This window comes from Phodopus roborovskii, unplaced genomic scaffold (genome assembly GCF_943737965.1).
Source record: "Phodopus roborovskii unplaced genomic scaffold, PHOROB, whole genome shotgun sequence".
In the NCBI taxonomy this organism is placed as follows: domain Eukaryota; kingdom Metazoa; phylum Chordata; class Mammalia; order Rodentia; family Cricetidae; genus Phodopus; species Phodopus roborovskii.
Window position 1 is genome coordinate 1,490,234 of NW_026126627.1, and position 21,985 is coordinate 1,512,218.

The following is a 21,985-nucleotide window of genomic DNA, read 5'->3' on the forward strand; positions in this document are numbered from 1 at the left end:
TGTGAAATGGCTGCAGAGAGACCAGAGAGTGAAAAGAGTAATGATGCTTTTATGGCTCCTAATGTAGATTGTTATTGAAAATCTGTCAATTTAACTGGCAAGCTTTTGGCTCAAAAATAAGGTCCTCATTTATAATTTGCAGACAGTGATCACTCAAATCATAGGAAGTAACTGGCAAATAAAAAATAACTATTATGATGAGAACCAGATAATTATGTTTCTCATTAAAAACATGAGGCATTCTATTATCCCTGGGACGTGCAGCACACTCTTTAACAGCTGCTGTAAGTGAACTAAAACATCTGAATGGAAAGAAAATACATCACTAATCACCTAAATGATGAATAATAATACTGTAATAAATGCCATCAAACCAACAGGAAGTCCCACCCATGCAGAAACCACACCCACACCATACATACACCCTTCTGGAATCCATTTATTTTAGGAAGGTTTTGCTTGCTGAAGCTGGCATATGGTGGGACAGTAGGTTCCTTTGCTTTGATCATGGGATCTGGAATTTTCTAAGAACATCTTTAGGAATAGAAAGGTATGGGACAAGCAGATCTATTTGTGATGGTTAACCTTGGCTGACAATGTGACTGGATTAAGAGATGCCTAGAAAACTGTTAGAACACACTTTCTAGGTGTATCTGTAAAGGTGGTTCCAGAAATGCTTTACAAGGGGGCGGTCAGGGAATGAGAGAAAATCCACACGGAGTATGAGTAATGTTGCCCAGCGAGATGTGGTCCTAGCTAGAACAAAGAGTGGGAGGTGGCAGCTTGCACTCTTTCTGTTGCTATGACCAAGGGGCATCAAACAAGAGTCTTAAGCCTTTCGGTATGGACTCCCAGCAGTGATTCTCCTAGGCCTCCAGTCGTAAGACTGGGTCTGCATCATTATTCTCTCCCATTCCAGGGCTTCTGGCTTCCTGGTTTGAGAGGCCACTTTTTTCTCAAGCTATCCAAGCAGCAGATGGCCATGGTGGAACCTTTTGAAGCCTTTGATCCTGTAAGCTAGCTAATAGATTCACTTTTATATGTACATTAGATGTGTTATTTTGTTCTCCAGAGCCTTGAGCAGCATGTAATTTTAAAGTTACTTCTATCTATTTGCCTCACCAAGAAGCTCTTGCTTTCTTGTGGTCCTGCTTCCATGGAGACCCTTCCTAGGCATCTTCCCCATATCTGCCAGGCTCTCCAAGAGGGCTAACACAGAAGCAATGGCTCTTGGGACTGGAGAACCCTGGATACTGTGATTACTCTACATTGTGGAATAAAGTGAAAATAATTTTGGGCAGAAACTTGTGAATAAGATATAAAGTACACGTATTTAACAAGTTAATATAATCTATGAGTAAGGCACTATATATTTTACTTTAATATGAAAAGAAAAATAAGAGCAACTAAAATAGCTATACAAATTACAAATAGGTATTAATCATTTGCTAAAATGTCTTCCTAGATGGTAAGTAGTCTGGATAAGGCACATTTTTCTACTCCCAAGTAAGTAATTAGAGGACATTAAAAAAATTCACATATTCACTTCAAAGAACATCTAAAATAAGACCCATGAATTGCCAACAGCATCCAAGAACAGCATATTTGTCTACATACTCAGCTAACTGTGGGAAGAGAGAGGACCAAAGCTTAAGAAATTTAGCTTATTTAACTGAGGAAATGGTATTCTAAGAACATGTGGGTTTAGTGAGGGATTTTTTGCCTGCTGTCAGGCAATTTTATTGTTAAAGAACAGTAGATAATGAAACGTGTTTTATAAAGTATTTTTCTTATGTGAACATTTCAATGAAAAGTGTATTTGTCCAGAAAAAAAATCAACATCCTTTTCAATATAATTGCTTGGAAAGCTGAAAGTGAATGCTAGAATAATTTTACACATATATAGTTCTGTGATTTATCCATGGGAAAGCAAAGCTAAATTTTTTTTTTTTAGATCTAAGAGAAGAGAAATTACATATATAAAATCAACAGCCATGAAAATAATAAATAATGGAAAGGAGCAATACAGGGCTATTTCCTATGCTATGAATTACTACATATTGTAGCATAAAAATTTCATGCTATATGCTAGATAGTTTTATGTCGCCTGAGAGGCGGGAACCTCAATTAAGAAAGTGCCCCCACAAGACTGGGCTGTGGGCAATCCTGTAAGGCATTTTCTTAATTAGTGATCGATGTGTGTGTGGGGGGTAGCCCATTGTGGGATGATGGCTGTGGGTTCTATAAGAAAACAGGCTGAGCAAGCCAGTAAGCAGTACCTCTCCATGGCCTCCATATCTTGCCTTTAGGTTCCTGCTTTCTTTGACTTCCTCTCCTGACTTGTTTTGATGATGAGCAGCAATAGGGAAATATAAGCCAAATAAACTCTTTTTCTTCCCAACTTGTTTTTTGGCCATCTCAGCAATAGAAACCCTAACTAAGGCATACTATATATAATATTTAAAAAAAATAACTATATCACGTATATAATTATGGTGAATTTTTTTCTAATTTGACTCACTTATATTTATACACAGTAAGCAAATGAGTGTTAAATAAAGCTTCTATCAGGGGAAAGATAAAACATAGCTCATTTAAAAGACATTAAGTGGTGTCTGATGATCTATACTCTGATTCTATCTATCTATCTATCTATCTATCTATCTATCTATCTATCTATCTATCTATCTATAGCTTCAGCAAACTATTCATTGCCATTCCATCACAGGCACACAGAACCAAATGCAGTTATAACCCATTGGCATTTTTAAACAAAACATTTGGTGACAAAGTTGGACTGCTTAGTTTTATACATGTTCAATAATAATGATCCCTTCAGGAAGGTGAAATTCCTCTTGAGAATGAAGAACATGTGATGGAGAGGAAGCAAGTGTGTTCTAGGCTGAGCATGGGACAGGGACGTTAGCAGAGCTTTTAGTTAGAAGGAATCTGTTGCTGTCTTGCCCACATTCTTTCTTGGTCATCATGTGGAAAGTCTTGTTCCAGTCAACATGGACGGCAGGAATGTAAAGGCATACCAAGTCCCTGCCACCTGGAGAGTTTACTTAGGAGGCAAATGAAGAATTATATGTTTTGAAACAGAATATCACAATGACACAGATTGGCAGCAATGGGTGGGGCACTGTTGTGGAGTGCTGAGATAGTGTAACTGTTTTGGAAGGAGAGAGAATATCCTATGGACAGACACTTGTGCTGTCCTTTTGACCAGGAGGCTATTGAAACAATGGTCCCCAAGATAGTGGATTTTCCCAGGGATGTCATGGGGGAGTAAGAAAAGACTGGGTGCCAGTCAGAGAAGAGTTTGTCTTCCAAGAAGAGATTTCTGACAATTCTGACTCCTTGTCAGACTATCCTTAAAGACTGGATCTGAGACACAGATGGTGGGCAGCCCATGCTTCCATCAGGACTACTGAGCTATGCATCCCCCATTCTCTTTATTTAAATCTAAACCTCACATTAGCATCCTGAAGATGGACTTAGAGAGGTCACTGGATCTTTGTATTTGTGCTCCCCCCCTGTGTAGACACATTGAATAAATCTCTTCCTCTGGTTTTCACTATTACTCATTTGATTGGGCTACTGAGGATGGGTGGGTGAGCTCAGCTTGCCGAGGCTTTCAGAGCCCAGGCTGATCCAAGAACAGTGGAAATGGAGGCCAATCAGGAGATATGGAGTAGACAATGCAGACGTGTCCATGTCAAGGAAGTGTCAAGCTAGACTGATTTCAGTTTTGGAATCAGCATTTTAAGGGTTGCCAGACTTAACAACTACAGGTCTCTTACAAGGACTCTGCATAGCTTTCTTATCCATGTATTCTCCTGTGGTACCTACAAAATGCTGTACATGTAACAGGCGCCTAATGAATATTGAATTAATGCCAACTACAAAGGCTCCTACATCCTTTGACATATAAATATATATCATGGCTTTCATTTCAGTGTAGGGGTCAAGGCCAGGGCCTGGTATACACTAAGCAAGTACTCAACTACTGAGATATGCCCCAGTCGTGTGTGTGTGTGTGTGTGTGTGTGTGTGTGTGTGTGTGTGTGTGTGTAAATAAATGGAGGATGTTTGGATCACAGAAATCCCACTGACACTTGTTAGATTAGTTAGAAGTAAATGTTTTGCTTTGCTTTGTTTTGTGTTTGGAGAAAAGATAACACTGTATAGCAGTCAGACCAAATTTTTAGGAAGGAAGGAGGGAGGAATGGATGGATGAAGGGAGGGAGGATAGGAGGGAGGGGCGCAGGGAGATGAAGGAGGAAAGTTGGGTGGTTGGCTATGCTGAATTCACCAGCGTTGTCCTAGAACTAACCCAGGTGTTTGCTGACTTTTCTGTTTCCTTTCTTTTCTAGACTAGACTAGACAGACCTCTTTTGTATCTTTATGAAAATGAAGTGTTACCACCACCCATTCACTAGGAGGAGACTGGGCAGTGTTCCAGTGTCTCTGGCACTCTTTCTAGTTTTCTATCCAAAGACACGTCCTTCAACAATGTGAGCATCCTCACAGGGCCCAGTGTTGGGAAGGGGAAGCATACCCAGTAAGTGGCTTAAGAAGAAAGCAGGGTCTCCTGGACCGAGGCATGGACAGAGATGATCACAGTGTCACTGCTCTTTCTTTACCATCTGTGGGACTCTGATGAGTTTCTTTGTTATTTGTAAAATGTTCGTAGTAAAACTAGCATAAACAATTAGGCCTGGTGAGTATCAGCAAGACATAACCATGAGAAACGAACCCTCTGCCATCATCATTCTTTACTACAGATCATCAAGGCATTGTTGACAGAGGCTTTAAGAACAAGCTTGACAGCACCACTGTCTGCTAATCCCAATTGCTTCCCACAGAAAGAAATGATCACAAGACAACATGTATGTATGTATGTATGTATGTATGTATGTATCACTAAAGGGTAATTAGGAACATCAACGACACACTGTATATTATAGAAACCTAGAGATAAGGATTTAAGGAGTATGACATGAAAAAAAAATAAGATGGAGAAGATATACTCAACCTGATTTTAATAAGGTATGTACATGTATTGAAGCATCACATTCCACACCATTAATCTGTACAGGCTTTATATTTAGTTAAATGAATGAAATGGAAAACATGTAATGGTAGAGAGGACAGTAGCAAAAGCAATACTACTCATAAGGGAAGAGGCAGTGAAGAAAATCCCTCCAGAGCTCAGAAACTCTCTTGTGAAAATTTGAAAAGCGACTCAACCCCAATTCAGTTAGAAGGTCCTGAACAAATGAATTCACTTGATAGGAAATCTACTTCATTTACAGTGCATCAAGGTACAGCATTTTCTTGTTTCAGTAATTATTTCAGGAATTCCTTTCTCTTTGTTTGGCATAAAAAGAGTTTATATACATAAAATTACTCACAGCATGTTATCTAGGCAGTCAGTTTACATTTTCCTTAAGTTATATTCTGGTTTGGATATCAGCCAAGAAGAAGATGTATGCCCCTGTGAGTATATTACCATGCTATGGTGCTTCTGTGCTATTTTAAATACATGGAAAGGACAAGTAACTGGGGGATCTTCACAGGTAACCATAGATACGTGCCCATTGGCTGTCCCTGGACAATCAATTGTAGTTTATACCAGATTCAGAAAGGGAATTAAGATTATTGAGAAGATGATATATAAGATTAAATTTAATTAATATTTTGATGTGACCTGGTTCAGCTCTCAGTCATAGGAAAATTCTACAGTCTTCTCTGTCACAGGGGCACTGAGAGCACCCTGTTTTTTTCTTCAGCAATGCTTCTGCCTCTTGTATAAGGAACAGATGTTGTTCACTGATTTCACATATGTAATGCATTTGGGCTCAACCTGCTTATGAGTTAATTTCTGTGTGAGCTCTATGCATTTGTTACATGCATGAGAAGTTGGCGTCCTTAGAATGAATTGGACAGCCACATTTGGTTGATCATGGAGCTACTGAAAACCCCACTGAAGTTGAATGCACTTTGTCAGAGCAGCAAAAAGGTTACCTACCAGTTTCTCATTCTATCTATCTATCTATCTATCTATCTATCTATCTATCTATCTATCTATCTATCTATCTCAAACATCCAGAGCTCTTGCACCACTTGTATTCAGGCACAGAAACACTTGTTTGTTAAATATTCCATCACACCCCAGTGCCAGGAACATCAATAGAGAGTGCCTGATTAACTGTAGTACGGCATATGCATGCTGAAGTGGATGATTTCCCCGAGGAACCCGCACTCCCTTTGTTGAGCTATGTTTCTTAGGAGGTTGTGCAGATGGGCATTTGGACAATCATTTCTGGATGCACAGAATGGATTGCTCTTGCTGAGCTGTAATTTTGAAAGGATAATTTTAATGACTCTTGAGGGCCACTGACTTAGAGCAGATGGGACCCAGGCTCTTTGAATCACAACTTTCATGTTGAGTGAATCAGGACAGAACTCATTCTTGCCTTTGTAAAAACTGGATCATCATATTTACCTAAAGAAAAGACATCTATAACATTCTTACAAAGCCTGCAATAAAACACATCTGCAATATTGCAGGCTCATCTTTGATGGCAATCTTGAATTGCAATCTGGTGAGTGGAAGTTTTTATTTTGACCAACAGGGCTGGCTAACAGCTGAGATAGTATAGAACTTATGTTGTTTCATGAGAACAAGACTGGCTATTCCATGTATCTTAAATGCCTTTGGAGCAACTATCTCCAAAAAGGATTTCTGCTTCTTCACTGTTACAGGAATCATCCAAGTTTTGGTTTCTCAGGATGACAAAGAAAAGTGACAACAGTGTGTTAGCCTTCAATTCACTCACTTGTAAGGAAACTGAAATGCAATGTCTTAGCAAGCACCAGGCTCCACCATGTCTGACACTGGGTGAACAAATCATCTCTGTTATAGTACTGTAATTCTGTGGTGAGGCAATGACTGCACGGGATGGGAAAGTATAAGCATATGAATATTTTAAGAAGTTATAAGGTTTCCATAATTGTTCAAAACAAATCACATTTGATATTGAAGAGTTCTTACAGAAAGTCCTGTCCAAAATCAAACACAAATCTCCAAAACATGAAGCTTCTACAAAAATGGCAGAATGTTGGGTTTTAATTAGAGGAGTAATTTATGCCTTCATCACCACCTGTACAACGATGCACAGCCTAGCAGAGCAGACCAGGGGGCCTGTGGCTTTTTCAGTAGTGCCTTAGTGGGCAATAATAAAGACATACTGAAATAAATAGGCCAAAAGGGTTATTCACACAGAATAAATGTTAGATTTATCTGGCATGTCATTCTCGAGAGTACATTACATTGTAATTCATAAAATACAGGAATAAAATGTGAGGCAATATATTTAAAAAGTCCTTCCATTTTCCTAATGCATATATTGAGATTTAAAAGTTTTCAAAGACTTTACAGAAATATAAAATGTCACATGCAGGTCAAACATACTTCCCACTATATGTATACAGATATGTGAAAGAGCTAATCAAAGGAAAGAAGAGGTGGATAACCCTATAATACATTCTATTAGGAGAAAGCACAAAGCAAAATAGCTAAATTACTGAATGTAAAAAACACTTAAGAGTAACAATAGCAGGAAAGAAGAAATGCAGGTATTTAACATGTCTGTTTACACAATTGTCCCTTGCTGGCTTCCATACACCAGATGGAAAGAAGCTATGGAAGCTTTTCCCCCCTGATCACAATGTGGCAGACAGGCAGTCTACATTAATTTATATCCCAGATGGATATCATGGGGATCCAATGTTATAATATGAATTGTTGTAGAAGATGAGTATGTATATTTGAAACCATCTCCTTTAGTATGTGCTAGATAGCCTCAGTTGGTGGGAAGTGACAGTACTAGATCCAGATAAAATTAACTTAAGGGAATAATGAAACATTAATTTAAAGCTAGTTCAAGTTGCAAACCAGGTGCATCTACCAGCCACGCTGGGAATAATGACAAGATGCCAAATGGCTTCTTTTAGATGGGACATGATGCAAAGACCTCTGTTTTAATAGCTTTCCTAAGATAATTCATTTTACATGGTAGTTTCAATTTTATAGCTTGTCATGAAATATGTTTCTATAATGTGCTTTTCAAATAAAAGGTACAACTTCAAAATTAATTGAGCACCAGCTATTACTATATATGACAGCCCGGGGAATAAAATACACACCAAGCAGAGTGCAGAGAATATCTTAAAAGTCATTGTGCTGAGGCTCACACAGTGAGCTCAGATGTGAACTAATGAGGGTAATAGCACCTTACACCATGAAGACAATGTCTCCCTAGAGCCTTATTTGGAGGAGTCTTTACTACAGGCTGCACTTTCCGTCTATCAAACAGCATAGTTTCTACCTGCTTTATATGTTACTGAATTTAAACTTCCTCTTTAAATATCACTCGTCAAGCATTATAGAAAGTCTTTTAATCACCGAGTATAAGTTTCAAGTATAATAAAAAGTAGAATTGTTGTTAGTTTGTACAATAAAATATGAATGTTTTCCTTAACTATAATTATGTTATTCTAAGGATGTAACATCCCAAAACAATGTAACTAGCATTAAGTATGCAACAATTACCTGAACTAACATTTATTCAAACTTGGAGATGCAAATAAAATAAATTCTAAAAGTATAACTCAATTTCCCATGGCTTATAAATCAGTAAATACAAAAAGTTATCCTGCAAGAAAGTATATGAGACTCCTCCCCCATCCCCATTCCAGTGATGTGGGATGTCCTTCTGTATAAATGTTTCTCTTATTGGCTGATGAATGAAACACTGATTGGCCAGTAGCCAGGCAGGAAGTATAGACAGGGCTACCAGACGAGGAGAATTCTGGGGAGAGGAGGCAAAGAGAAGCCATGGCAGCAGACACCATGTAGCTGCTGAGGGAACAAGATTCTCCAGTAAATAAGGCCACATGGAAATACTTAGATTTATAGAAATGGGTTAATAGAGAGCTAGCCAATAAGAAGCCTAAGCCTTCAGCCAGAGTTTAATAATCAATATAAGTCTCTGTGTGTTTATTTGGGGCTAAATGGCTGTGGGATGGGGCAGAACAGAAACTCCAGCTATACCGCAGCAAACAACCAAACCAAAAAAAAAAAAAAAAAAGGAAACAGATTTTGTAATTACACTTATGTAAACGAATATAGTTCAGCTTTTTATTTTTAAACATTGTAATATCTTGGGTTGTTTTATTAGTGTCTCTGACTCTATAACATGGCGAGGCTTCTGCCCCTGCTCTGTTGGTGCTCTTAGGAGGCTTTGATTCACAGTGAGCCAGGCAGGTGTGAGCACTGAGGTGGTACCACCACAGACTCCAGCCATATGCTACTGGTCACACAGACAGGCATTGCACAGGGTGAGAAGATTGCTTTGCAGTCAGAGTCTGGGGGCAATGCATGACGAATTATTTCTCCATTTGATAGAGTTAACAATACAAACTGAAGGGTATCCGGAGTAGAAGAAATAGAAACAGAAAGTGAACAAGTGGTATCAAATACAAACTACAGAGCTGAAAGTCTTCCTTTCCCCACAAAACGTGATTGCTTGAGACATATACATCATACAGACATAACAGCTAAGTTCCTCATGACATGCTCTTTCCAGGGTAGTCCTCAAAAAACTGCTTTCAGAGAACTGCTATTTCTCATCTGTCTGGAAATTTCCACCATTAAAGTAAGTCTTTTGGGTTAGAGAAGAAAGATGGTGCTGTGTGCTCCTTGGAAAGGCCTAAATTTGTCCCTTGTAAGCATGAAATGCTAAGAATAACCTGACCAGTTTCACCAAATAACACATCAGAAGTGATGACACAGGATGGAAACCCTATTAGACAACGAAAAGTCTATTTTATAATTTTTTAACAGCTTAATGACTTAAGGGCAAAAGACATGGGTCTGTCCAACATTTAAAAGTATGGCATGAAATGCTCTATGTTTAGCATCATGTATTACTCCAGCACATGCAGAAGCCAGGATATTATAGAAAAAGGACCCTATACACATTTTGCTAACAAAATTCATTAGAAGATGTAAACCTCATAATTACTGTGAAAGCTCTTAGCAATGCCCCCACACTCTAGGCTGGTACTGCACATAGAGGTGTGGACATATTCTATAACACACTGTACACAGGGCCTGCTGCATAACCTGTTTAGTGAGCTCCAGGGCAGTAACAGACCATGCTTCAGAAGGAAAACAGTGGTGGAAATGATATCCAAGGCCTCCACGTGCACTGTACACAAGTGTATCCAACACACACAAACCACATATGCACACACATAGATGATTAATTTCACAGAGATAAAGTTGTAGTAATTAGTTTTTAAACACATATTTCTAAGCCATATTCAGTTTGGGTTTTAACAAATTTATAAGAAAATATTTTATCAGTGTACTTACAATAAATTTATATTCTAAATAATTCCAGACAGACACCTCCTGTAAGGAGGGTCCCAGTACTAATTTATGATTCATTATCTAAACTTTAATTGGCACAACTCTTGAAATGCTGGGACCATATGGAAAATAATGAGTCCTAATAGGTCTAAGGTGAAGAGATGGCAGGAGAGGAAGGAGCCAGAAAAGTGTCAATCCTGAATGCTTAGCAACCACAGCACAGCTTCCCCAGATACCCTCATCACTGGCTTGTCAGCTTTTCAGTGGTCTTGCTATCATGTACTCAACTATGAATTATTTCTAATTCTGTGAGGCAAAGATTAAAATGAAAGAACACAAACAACTAAAAAATTGGCTTCCATAATTAAACATGAAATTGTCTGTTAATAAGACAAAAATCCAGCAATTTTGAGTCACCATAACAACCCGATGGAACTGTTGACTGACATAGCAATCTGGTGCATTTGTATAAATAGCATCTGATTCCCACTCTTTCACTGCAATTGCTTTGAATGCTTATTGGCACGAATGGGACCCCCTGCTTTAAGCCTATTTTACGCATCAGGTCGTGTACCTCTTGGCTGCTGTCAGTGCCATAAAAATCGTCTTCCAGCTGGGTATCACTCCTTGTCATACCGTTGTCCTCTTCGGGATTCAGAATAAATGGATACCCCTTTGGGGACATGTCATGACTCTTCCCATGAGGTGCTGATCTTGGTCTAGATGAAAAGGTGAAAATGTCCTTGGGAGCCTTCTGGGTTTCCTCTGCCTGGTCAGGCTCACTGTCCTCGCTGGTTTCTAGCCACAGGTGTGAAGAAATGCATGAGTCCCCATCTAGGAGCACAGACTGACTGCCACACGCTGGGCCAGAGGTCAGAGCAGCACTTTCAGGAAATATCCACTCATCTGGTATTGGGGAGAGATGGTAACAATAAGAGCTGTGTTCCATCAAATGTTCATTTAGGTGGTTAGGTTAACATTTCTTTTTGAAACAGAGATTTATCAAATAAAGCAGAAGCCAGGGGAGGTATTTTCCCCACCATCTTGTGTCTTGCTAAACAGTTACCCACAGAACAGTGCCCACAGCCACAGGCAACTCATTTACACTTCCTCTCCATTTGAGTTGAAGCCCTGGCCAGGAAATTTGTAAATCTGAAATAATTATCACCTGTCTTGCAGCAAGTTCTTTATAGCACAACCTCATTAATTTGACATCCAGTGAGGGAAGTTGTCCAAATTTAAAAGGGTTTGAGTTACTAATACATCCCTTTTTTACCGCAGGAAGACAGTACAGCATGGAACAAGCTTTTTTAAACAGACCATCTGGTCATTGTGTGGGTTATATGAATCAAGGAAACCATGGAAGGATGACTGACAGTCTAGTTCTCTGCCTCTTGCTGATTGAAATAATTCACAGATTAAACTGAACAGCCATTGCAAGAAACTCCAAAGCCACAGGAATACTGTTAATCTGAGTGGTGGTTTCTGAAGGTTGATATACTATTTCATATTTAATTTTAGAAGTTTTGATTTAATTTTCTTATTTCTTTTATTTAAAAATTCTGCATATACCTAGGTGTTTTACTCAGTTGTGGAGAAGTTCTCTTTACTTAAATGCTTTCACTTTGTAGGAGGAAAACGCAAACAGGGCCTACTATGTTGAATGAGCCAGGCAGAAAAATGAAGCCAGTGCAGAGGGAAACAGAGCCAAAAAGAGTTCTGATGGCAAACATTGTGCTCCTGGATCCAACTGTACCTGAAGCTAGTGGTAAATCCCCTGGACTTTGCATTTATTTGAACCAATAAATAACCTTATTTGTTGTTGTTGAAGTTAAAAAAAATTCTGCAAATTCCTGGTGAAAGAAATTTTTATCAAATGTTTAAAAAAATCTTTCATTGTTTTATGCCACACTGGAGTAGGTTTTATAGCTATGATCTAGGCAATGTGACAGGACAATGTTTATAGGAAATATTTGCTTCCTTTCCTTATGAAGACTATAGGATAAAGCTCTTTGAATGCACCTTTTCTCTCTGAATTGTTTCAGGGTTGTGGCTTGCACCTGTTCTGACCAGCCCTGATGTGGATGAAGTAAGTTATGCTGGACCTTTTAATCTATTACAGCTATGACCATAATGAAAGTAAGCACAGGACATGTAAGACTTGCCAACTACAAAGCCTGCACTCTAAAAACAAGACCCAGGCGGGGTGTTGGTAGTGCATGCCTTTAGTCCCAGCACTCAGGAGGCAGAGGCAGTAGGATCTCTGTGAGTTCGAGGCCAGCCTGGTCTACAGAGTTCCAGGACAGGTTCCAAAGCAATACAGAGAAACTCTGTCTCAAAAAATCTAATAATAATAATAATAATAATAATAATAATAATAATAATAATAAATATTTAAAAATAAAAATAAAAACAAGACCCAGAAACCTCTTACAAAATGACACTGATGGCACAAATGTTAAATAGTTCCAGCCTGTACTCATCAGTTACTTACCATGGACTTGCCACACAAAATGACTGGGAGGTAAAATTAGTTTATCTCACACCTGCCTAGGGGTACAGGTGGTTTAATTCAAAGTGGACAGCTGAAATTGGATAAAATTACTTTGTGTTTGCAAAAATTTTGGTTAACAGTAAAAAAGATTTTAAATAGGCAAAAGTCACAAATTAATTCAAAACACAGCACACAGTGATCCCAGGCATTTTTGATGGTACTCACCTACGTTGCATGGTGTGGCTTTATTGCAGCTCAATGCTGAACACACACCATACCATCATACCATAACCATACCACAATTCAAATACTATCTGAAACACTTGGATTTGAGACTGCTGTGAATTGTAGTGTTTTTACTTGGCATACAAAGTTGTTTGCTTGTTTTTTTTTTTTTTTTGGTTTTTGTTTTGTTTTTGTTTTGTTTTGTTTTTGAGACAGGGCTTCTCTGTATAGCTCTGGCTGTCCTACAACTAGTTCTGTAGACCAGGCTTGTACTCACAGATTTCTGCCTGCCTCTGCCTCCCGAGTGCTGGGATTAGAGGTTAGAGCCACCACTGTCCAGTTAGTTTTCTGTTCTTGTAGACAAGTAATAGTTTAATTATGTAAAACAAAGATTTCAATTTTCCTACTATCATTCCTCAGTATTAAGTATTAGGTTGGTATTTTTTTGAGTCAAGGTTTCTGTGAATCCCTGAGTGTCCTGAAACTCAGGCTGTAGACCAGGTTGGCCTTGACCTCACAGGAATCTGCCTGCCCCTGACTCCTAAGTGCTGAGATTAAAGGCATATGCCACCATCTCCTGCCCTCTCTCTCCCTGCATCCCCCCCCCTTTTAAAAGACAAAGTCTCTCTATGTGGCCCTGACTGGCCTGGAACCCACTGTGTAGACCAGGTTGAACCATATGTCACAGAGATGCATCTATTTCTGTCTCTGGAGAGCTAGTAATTCTACAGACATGTGCTACCAGGTCTGGCCTCAGAATGTTTACTTTAAGAAATTATTGTTTAACCTGGGCGGTGGTGGAACACACCTTTAATCCCAGCACTAGGGAGGCAGAGGCAGACAGAACCCTGGTAGTTAGTTACAGGACAGGCTCCAAAGCTACAGGGAAACCCTGTCTTGAAAAACAAAATTACTGTTTGAGTTGCTGGCTTGAGTTTAACAATCAGAACAACAGAAATCACTGGATGAAATGTGATTCAGGATTGAGACAGCGTTTCCAGTAATTTATGATACAGCCCTTTCATGCTGTTAGCTGTGACCATGCCGTTTGTAAAGTGCCTTCGCTGTGGAAACAACTGCAATTCCCAGAACTAAAATAACTTGGTCCACTTGGTTTTTAGATTCTTGTCTCCCTGACCTATTGATCCCAGAAACAACTGACCATAAGAGATGTCTGTTAGTGGCCTGGCATTCTTCACCCCACTGCACACCCTACCTCCCAGCTGTGTGCAGTGGTGGCTAAGGGCAGGCTAAGAAAGGAAATACTTCAATCTTCTCCTTTCCTTGTTCTGTCCTGTAACCACCCCACTCTGCACACAGGTTCTGAGTCTTACACTCGGGGACCCCTTTGTAGGTTTTCTCCTAAATAAGCACCATGTTGCCCTAAATTAGGTCAGCCCTTTGTCTGTTTTCCTTCTATATATCTGTATTTATGTGAAGTAGCAATTTCAGCATTGACAGTTATATATATTAAAAAAAAATCAATCATCCCTGAAAACAGCTGATGACACTCTTTGTCTTAAAATATCACATATCTGTCTACCACACATCTCATTAGTATTTGAATTTCTGTTCTAGTTTAATAAATAGTGAAATTATATATACATTTCTATAAACATATTGAGCAATTATTTGAAAATAAATTTCTTCTAAAATTTTATTATCACAGATGTTTGATTTATATGCCTATTTTATATACATATACACTGGTGTTTTATACAACTTTCATGGGCAAAGCCTAAAGGCTGAAAGTGGTTATAGAAACCAGTGCGCTTTGATACATACATGGATATGTAAAGCAAAGGAACAGAAAGGATTCTGGGAAACTTCACTATTCAGTTAGACAATTTCTCATGGCCTACTTGCTAAACATTATTAACTACCAAAAAGTCAAAGTAAGAGGGTGTTTGATACCAAGGTATACTAAAAACCTCACTGCCACCAGCTTACCAGAGATTGTGCTCTTACCTCAAGTATTTCCATATCAATTGTAATGAATAATTTGGTATGTTTTCTTAGAGAAATATGTAAATTACTGTGTAATCACAATATTGCAGCAAACAAGATAAATGCAAGAATGATCACCTAAACATCTAATTAGTTTTTCTACAGTCAGATTTATGCTAGAGACACTAATTGCGCCTAACATTTTAATGAAGGTTTCAACACTGCATAAATAAGACTGACAAACTACAAACAATTTTCATTTATTTTCCTTTTTCCCTTGCTCAAGAACAATTTGCCTTTGTAAAAGTAGCAAACACCTGCTAGGTAAGATATGTTGATGGGCTCAGTGATCTCCATTTATAGAGAGGATGGGAATACAATAGACGATGGGCTTGGAAGAGGGCTCAGTGTTAGGGCAAGGCTTCAAAGTTTTAAAGTTTTTATTTTTGAATGGGACAACTGAGGTATTAAAATATACTTTCATACATTAGAGTTTGACATTAAATTGAAGATGAAAAGGGAGATTCACAAAATATAATATATTTCAGCAAATGATTCTATCTTGTTTTGAAATGACTGAGTTTGAAATATTTGGGTTACAGTAGCTTAAACAAAGAGCTCTGTGGAGACCAATTAGGGAAGCCTGGCATTCCTAGCTACTCATAATGTAAAAGAAGACAGCCACATGGGCAGGCCAGTGTGTGGCTAAGGGATCAGCTCTCAGGAAGGAAGGGCCACCCACCCCAGGGAGGTGAGTCCACCTTAAACCATAATAAAAGCAGAGGTGAATAATTAACCATTTAATTAGAGACTGTACTTTTCCTTCCCAAAATTCCCTCTCCCTAACACTATGAGGCTGCTTGTCTACCACTTGCCTGACCTCCAGGGTGGCTTAACTCAAACATCAAGGTGTTCTTCCTTCTCTTTTTTATTCCTTTCCACAGAGGAGCTGCTGAGGTTTACAGCTTGTCTGCCTTGGGGTTTTTCTTCCAAACTCTAATAAAACTGTTTCCAGCTTTCAATTTGTGTCCATTCTTAAATCCTTTTTGTTAATGAAATCTATGAACCACAACAAGGAACCCTAATTTTCTTGGTAACAGGTAACAACAGTGGTAGGACTCCTCAAAATTTTCAGTAAATTTTATGATTATTAAGGGTGCCAACCTGGTTGGTCAGGAGCCTGGGGTTCTGGAGTGCTGGAGTTCACTGGCTCTGTCCATGGCTGAGTGATGCTGTTGAGGGTGGTGGCTAATTCCTCTTCATTCCTGTTATTTCCTGAGGCACTGCCTTTATTGGAAGAGATATTTCCACTGTATTATTCTATTGATATTTATAAAAAGTTGTTTTTGAAGATATTAATGTTGTGTTTTTTCATTTAATTATTTAAAAGCAAATGAGAAGTATTATAGTTCATGTGAATTTTCTTAAAATAGTTGAATGTTTTAATATGATCTCTGTTACATTTTTGTAGAGCTTTACCTTAAAAGGCTTTGGTATCTATACAAGGACATTTTAGATTAAATTTTACAGTATGTAATAAAAAGAATTCCCAAACTCACATAATTTTAAAGGTGTCTTATATTTTTTTCTTGGATTTCATAACAGAACTAAATTGTAATTCTTTTAACACAAGCCCCTTTCTTCATCTCCCTCAGAAGGTGGATGTGGGCTTTACTGAAGAAGTATACCCCATCTTGATAAGAATAATGTAAGACCTAGAGGACTGAATCTTAAGAGTTTGGGAAATTGTGCTAACAGATTTATTACTGACACCCTTGGGCTGGATTCAAGATATATATATATATATATATATATATATATATATATATATATATATGTGTGTGTGTGTGTGTGTGTGTGTGTGTGTGTGTGTGTACATACATATGTATGCCTCAAATCCCTTCTTTAAAGGAATAGACTAATATACAGATAAAAAATCTACATAACCATGCCTCAAATCCAATCTTTAAAGGGATAGCTGCGGCAGTCATTTACATTTATCTCATGCTTAAGTGTGGCAATGTTTATGTTAGAAACTGCATCATATCATAAGCAAAGACTCTAAAGGGAGACACAGAAGTGTAACAAGAGTTCTGAAAAAGCCTGCTTTGAAAGAAAAGATAAATTAAATATGAAAAACAATAATAAAGTTCGATTTGGGTAAAGACTTTAGGCAGAAATTTCCTCTATCACTTTTGGGTCTCTTTTAGGAAAAACAGTAGCAGTAATTTAAGCTTTCTTTAGCCCTGAGAAAGGGAGGGGTTTCTGCATTTCTGAGCTGCTGTCTATTGAATCCAGCTTGTCTCTGTTAGGGCAGACTCTAGAGGAATACTTTCACAGAAAATTTGATTTCCATAATCCCCACAGAACAGACATTTATACTTTAAATGAATTGGCTCATAATCCTTTGAAATTACAACCTGCAGAGAGATGGCACTGTCCTGAATAATGCACAGCTCTGAGATAGTATCACACATTGTCATACCACAGGGCGCCTCGGTCTTTTCTCCACCGGTGCTCTTCAAGCAAGCTCTCCCGTTGCTGCTCTGACCTGCTGATGGTTGTTGAGGGGGATGTGGGTATAGAACAGGTAGACAGGTTGGTAAGTTTCCATACCAGAGAACAAAAGCCAGAAAAGAAAGTACTATATTTGTTCAAATAATACAATAAATACATTTATCACTATGAGAATATTCATTTTAACATAATTTGAGGCCATATAAAAGGCACAACTTAGTCCTTTACAGAAAATAGGTGTTAATTCCTATTTCAACATTGGAATGTCTATGTGAGTGATAAATTTCATCCAAAGAATAGAGGGCTACAAGAAGTGTAGTTGCTGTTATTCATACAACATGCTATATTAAAAAGTATAAAACATGAAATTGACAGAGACACACTTTTCTTATAAAGAGAAAGTACAGCAGAATAAGGAGTGTTCTAAAGATGTATGGTCAGCTGAGATCAAACCTGGAGGATTCTAAAGATAATTTGATACTTAAGTAATAATCATAATAGCAGCTAATATTCATTAAATCCTTTATTTCTTAGATCAATAACGTGCATTTCCTGGTTTTTAATCATTTTGAGGAATCTCCCTTTGGTACGTGCTTGACTTGCTTTATAGAGGAGGAGGCTGAGGCTCCAAGGGTGAAGAACTCTGAACCAGGCTTCACAGACAATCACTGGCAAAACCAGGACTACAATAAACATATCTCATGTTTCTATTCCCAGGGACGATATTATCTGTAGTGGTCAGCATTCATTTCTAACTCAAGTAAAATTAATTCTTCCTTTCCTTATTCAGAGCAAGAAGGGCAAAAAGTTACAAAACAATTCAGATTTGGGTTCTGGTCTCCATTTTTCTAATAGATACAAGTTACAAATCACTTTACTTCTCTGCTAGACATGTGCTCTTAATCTGAAATGGGACAAAAGTCTTTCTACAGAGTCATTTTTTTTTTTTACATCAATGAGAGAAAATGAAGAGCACAGAAAATAAAGTTTCTACAAATAGAAACTGAAATTACAGTAAGAAAACTTAAAAATGGAATTTTCAAAATAAAATGATAATGAGATGCTATTTAACTTTGGCATCTTTATCAGAAATTAAAACTAGAACAGTATAGTTATTTGAAATAACAGAATAAACAAAAGAACAGAGCAGATAAAAAGTGCATGCATAATCCTTCCAAATGTATTTCACTACCCACCACCTGATTCAATGTTAAATGGCCCTTTTCTGGACTTAGTCCTGTCTTGAATATTGTTTGATTGACTCAATAAGGATACCTCTCACTATTTTCCACTGACTCTTACTTTCTAGGTGATTTTTCCTTACCAGAAGTAGGCCTGGTCTGCTTCACTTGGTAGATATTCCCTTTTTCTCCTTGCTGCTCAGACTCAGGTATCAGCAAGGCCGACACTTGTGTTGTGTTAACATGCTTCTCTAGTGAGGGCTGCTGGCACAATTGGCTATTTTTGCTCCCAACGGATCTTACTGTCTGTAAGGAAAAATAATTAATATGCATGTTTAAAAAGAAAGGAATTACATTTAATCTTTATAAAATCTATATAGGAAAAGACTTAGACAAGTAAGTGAGAAAAAGCCAGAGTAACTGTAGCTAAAAAGTGACAGGAAGGGAAATTAGAGAAAATAAGAATTGGAAGGAGAAAAAGAACATGAGATGGGATGTAGGCAAGCAGGACTCCTAGACACAAAAATTAAAAGGTCCTATGCGCTACGCCTGCGTGAAATAGAGAGTAGATTCCCCTATATGTCAAGTATTTAAGGAAGTTAAAAATAAAGAGCAGACCATTGGGAATCTGCATTGTATGGGTACTTGTCTGCATCCAACATTCTTTTGACAGAGAAGGCAAAATACATTCATATATACTTGCTTTTAAGCAACATGTTTAATAAAAAGTATATTTAATTATGTTGACATGACAGAAGAGAACCAATTTTGAAGCCTTTTAATATCTAAAATTCCTGTTGCAAATCTACTTTAGGCACACAGTCAGCTCTCCCCTTCCTTCCCAAAGCCCACATGTCACCATCTCCTGCCCTTGCTCGGGTAAGCTCTTCAAACTTTTCACCCACCTCACTAGAGAGCCTCAGGTTATTCCGTCTGCCAGAGAGTGGAGGTGGTCCAAGGACCCTGGACCCGAAGGCAATATGGCAGACATCCTGACTTTTACTGTTCCGGATGCTGCTTCCCCCTCTGTTGATGAACTGGTCTGTTTGTTAGAGAAAGTCAATCTATTAATGGGTGAAGTAACAAACATCATGTTACCACACTTCTCAAAGTAGAGTTCCGATGTCACAGGGTTTGATTTAACTCCTACTCAAAATGAAATAGTGTCAGATGCACAGACTCTATGTTTCTGATAAGGCACAAGAACAGAGGGTTATAAGCTGGGAGGGAGCTGGCACTCCTTACATTCCACTTACCAAGCACAGCCCTGCAGAGAGCTCAAAGAAGTAAATCAGCTGTGTGCCAAGAAGGGAAAGAGAAAGGAAGCACCTGCCACTCTGGAAGTGAGCCGTTTGTTTACTTTCTGCTTAAAATCCACAGGGTTGCCCACATGTAGAACTTGTTTTTAGCATTTTAAGATCACCATGAGATTCTGGCCTCTCCTTCCACAGGGTCTGGTCTCTACTAACTTTCTGAGCTTGTCTGCCATTCCCTGCCCCCATCCTGACTCGGGCACTTCCTTTCGGTAGGATATCCTACACTTGTCATTCCTCAATTATCCAAGTTACTTTACAAGCATCTGCTTCATTCCCACTGCTCTGTGAACAGTCTGTGTCGAATCATACCACTAGACTGCCCACACTGTATTCACCATTTGCGTGACTGAGAATCTCTAGGAAAATGCTTGAGAAAGCACATTTCAGTATTTATTTACTGGTGGTGAATAATTTTATTTAAATTATTTAAATACTCACTCAAATATTGGTGAGTACACAATCACCCTAGGTTCTCTTGTGACTGCTCCAGCACTCATACCGTCCTTTCTCCAAAACGCAGCCAAGCTCTTACAGAAAGGGAAGTATACTGTCTCCTTCATGCCACTTCACTTAGACTCCTCTATGGCTATGGCTTCCCTGTCACATCGCTCTTAGCCCTTATCCCTGTGAACACCTGCCTCGACACTTCCTACTCTTTCTACACTCCGCCTTTCCCAATTCTTCCCAAAGCATTGTTGCATGTTATCCCTAGGATAAGGAGGCACGTCCCGACTCTTTGTCTTTTCTTCAGTCTTTTCTCTGGGTCTTCCTCAGCAGAGAACCTGCTGAAAATTCACCTTTCCTGATGAGGTTAACAGTATCAGGCATGAATTCACTATTGAGTGAACCTTAAATGCAACAAGAAAGCTGATGGTTATCCCTAAAATATGTACCCCTACTTTACTGTTAGGGCTATCTTGCTGGGCTAGTCATTATGCTTCATAGGCTGGGCAGCCAGGCAGGACTAACTTTCTCTATGGAAAGCTTTCATAGCATCTTCTGATACCTTGAGACCTAGTCATCAGGAGGAAGCTTTCAAGTGAGTTCTAGCTTGAATCTTCCAAGTCCTGTGTCTAAAGAGTGTGGCACCTGAAGTAACGAGCCTTTGCTTTCTAGGTGGCAATCAAGGGCAATAGACAGACGGTCTTGTTCTCTTGGACTCTCCCATAACTGATGACTCCAAAGAAGGTTTCTCATGCCTACTACTGGGTATTTTGTTAGACAGTGTCTGGATCATGTTGCAGGAATTATTATCTCAAGTGCTGCAACTTCACTTGAACTGAGTGTACACACACACACACACACACACACACACACACACACACACACACAGAGAGAGAGAGAGAGAGAGAGAGAGAGAGAGAGAGAGAGAGAGAGAGAGAGAGAAACATACATACTATGTTTTAAAGTATGCTTTTGGAATAACATTCTTCAGTGGATTTTCTAAGTATCATTAATGTTATTATCTCTTCTCTCTTTCTCTCCCTTTTTATATTAACATCTCTCCCTGCTCCCAGTTAAAGTGATACCCCTTTCTCACTTTCTTCTTCTGTGTACCCTTGTTCTTAAAGGAGTCTTCTACTCAATGATGAACATGTAGTGATTACTAAAGATGCAGCTCAACCTGAAAAGTTGTCATCTCAAATCACAGAAAACTAATGTTATGGGGAGCCCACCAGAGGGGACCACTCACACACAGTTTATAGCCATTTGAAAGTTTGTATTCCAGCTAGCTGGGCCACACCCAAGTGTTATGGGGGGGGCCTAGGTGTCAGGAGACCCTAAGTTTTTAGAATGGGGCCTTTAAAGGCAGAAACCATGTCCTAGCATCTTGTTTGGCAGCTGGGGGTGGGACCTTCCC

The 21,985-nt window shown here is 38.7% G+C and overlaps 1 protein-coding gene across 3 annotated transcripts in view; it reads right to left on the bottom strand.

Moving 5' to 3' along the window:
- Positions 1–21,985, bottom strand: part of Cfap20dc (CFAP20 domain containing) — a 251,621-nt gene that overhangs the window by 81,931 nt on the left and 147,705 nt on the right. For all 3 annotated transcript variants that reach the window (XM_051206686.1, XM_051206685.1, XM_051206687.1), the window contains 5 exons: positions 19,714–19,850; positions 18,952–19,114; positions 17,596–17,664; positions 16,275–16,397; positions 11,019–11,350 (listed from right to left, as the gene is read on the bottom strand). In XM_051206686.1, coding sequence (XP_051062643.1) covers positions 11,019–11,350; positions 16,275–16,397; positions 17,596–17,664; positions 18,952–19,114; positions 19,714–19,850 — 824 coding nt within the window. The remainder of the gene's footprint in view (positions 1–11,018; positions 11,351–16,274; positions 16,398–17,595; positions 17,665–18,951; positions 19,115–19,713; positions 19,851–21,985) is intronic.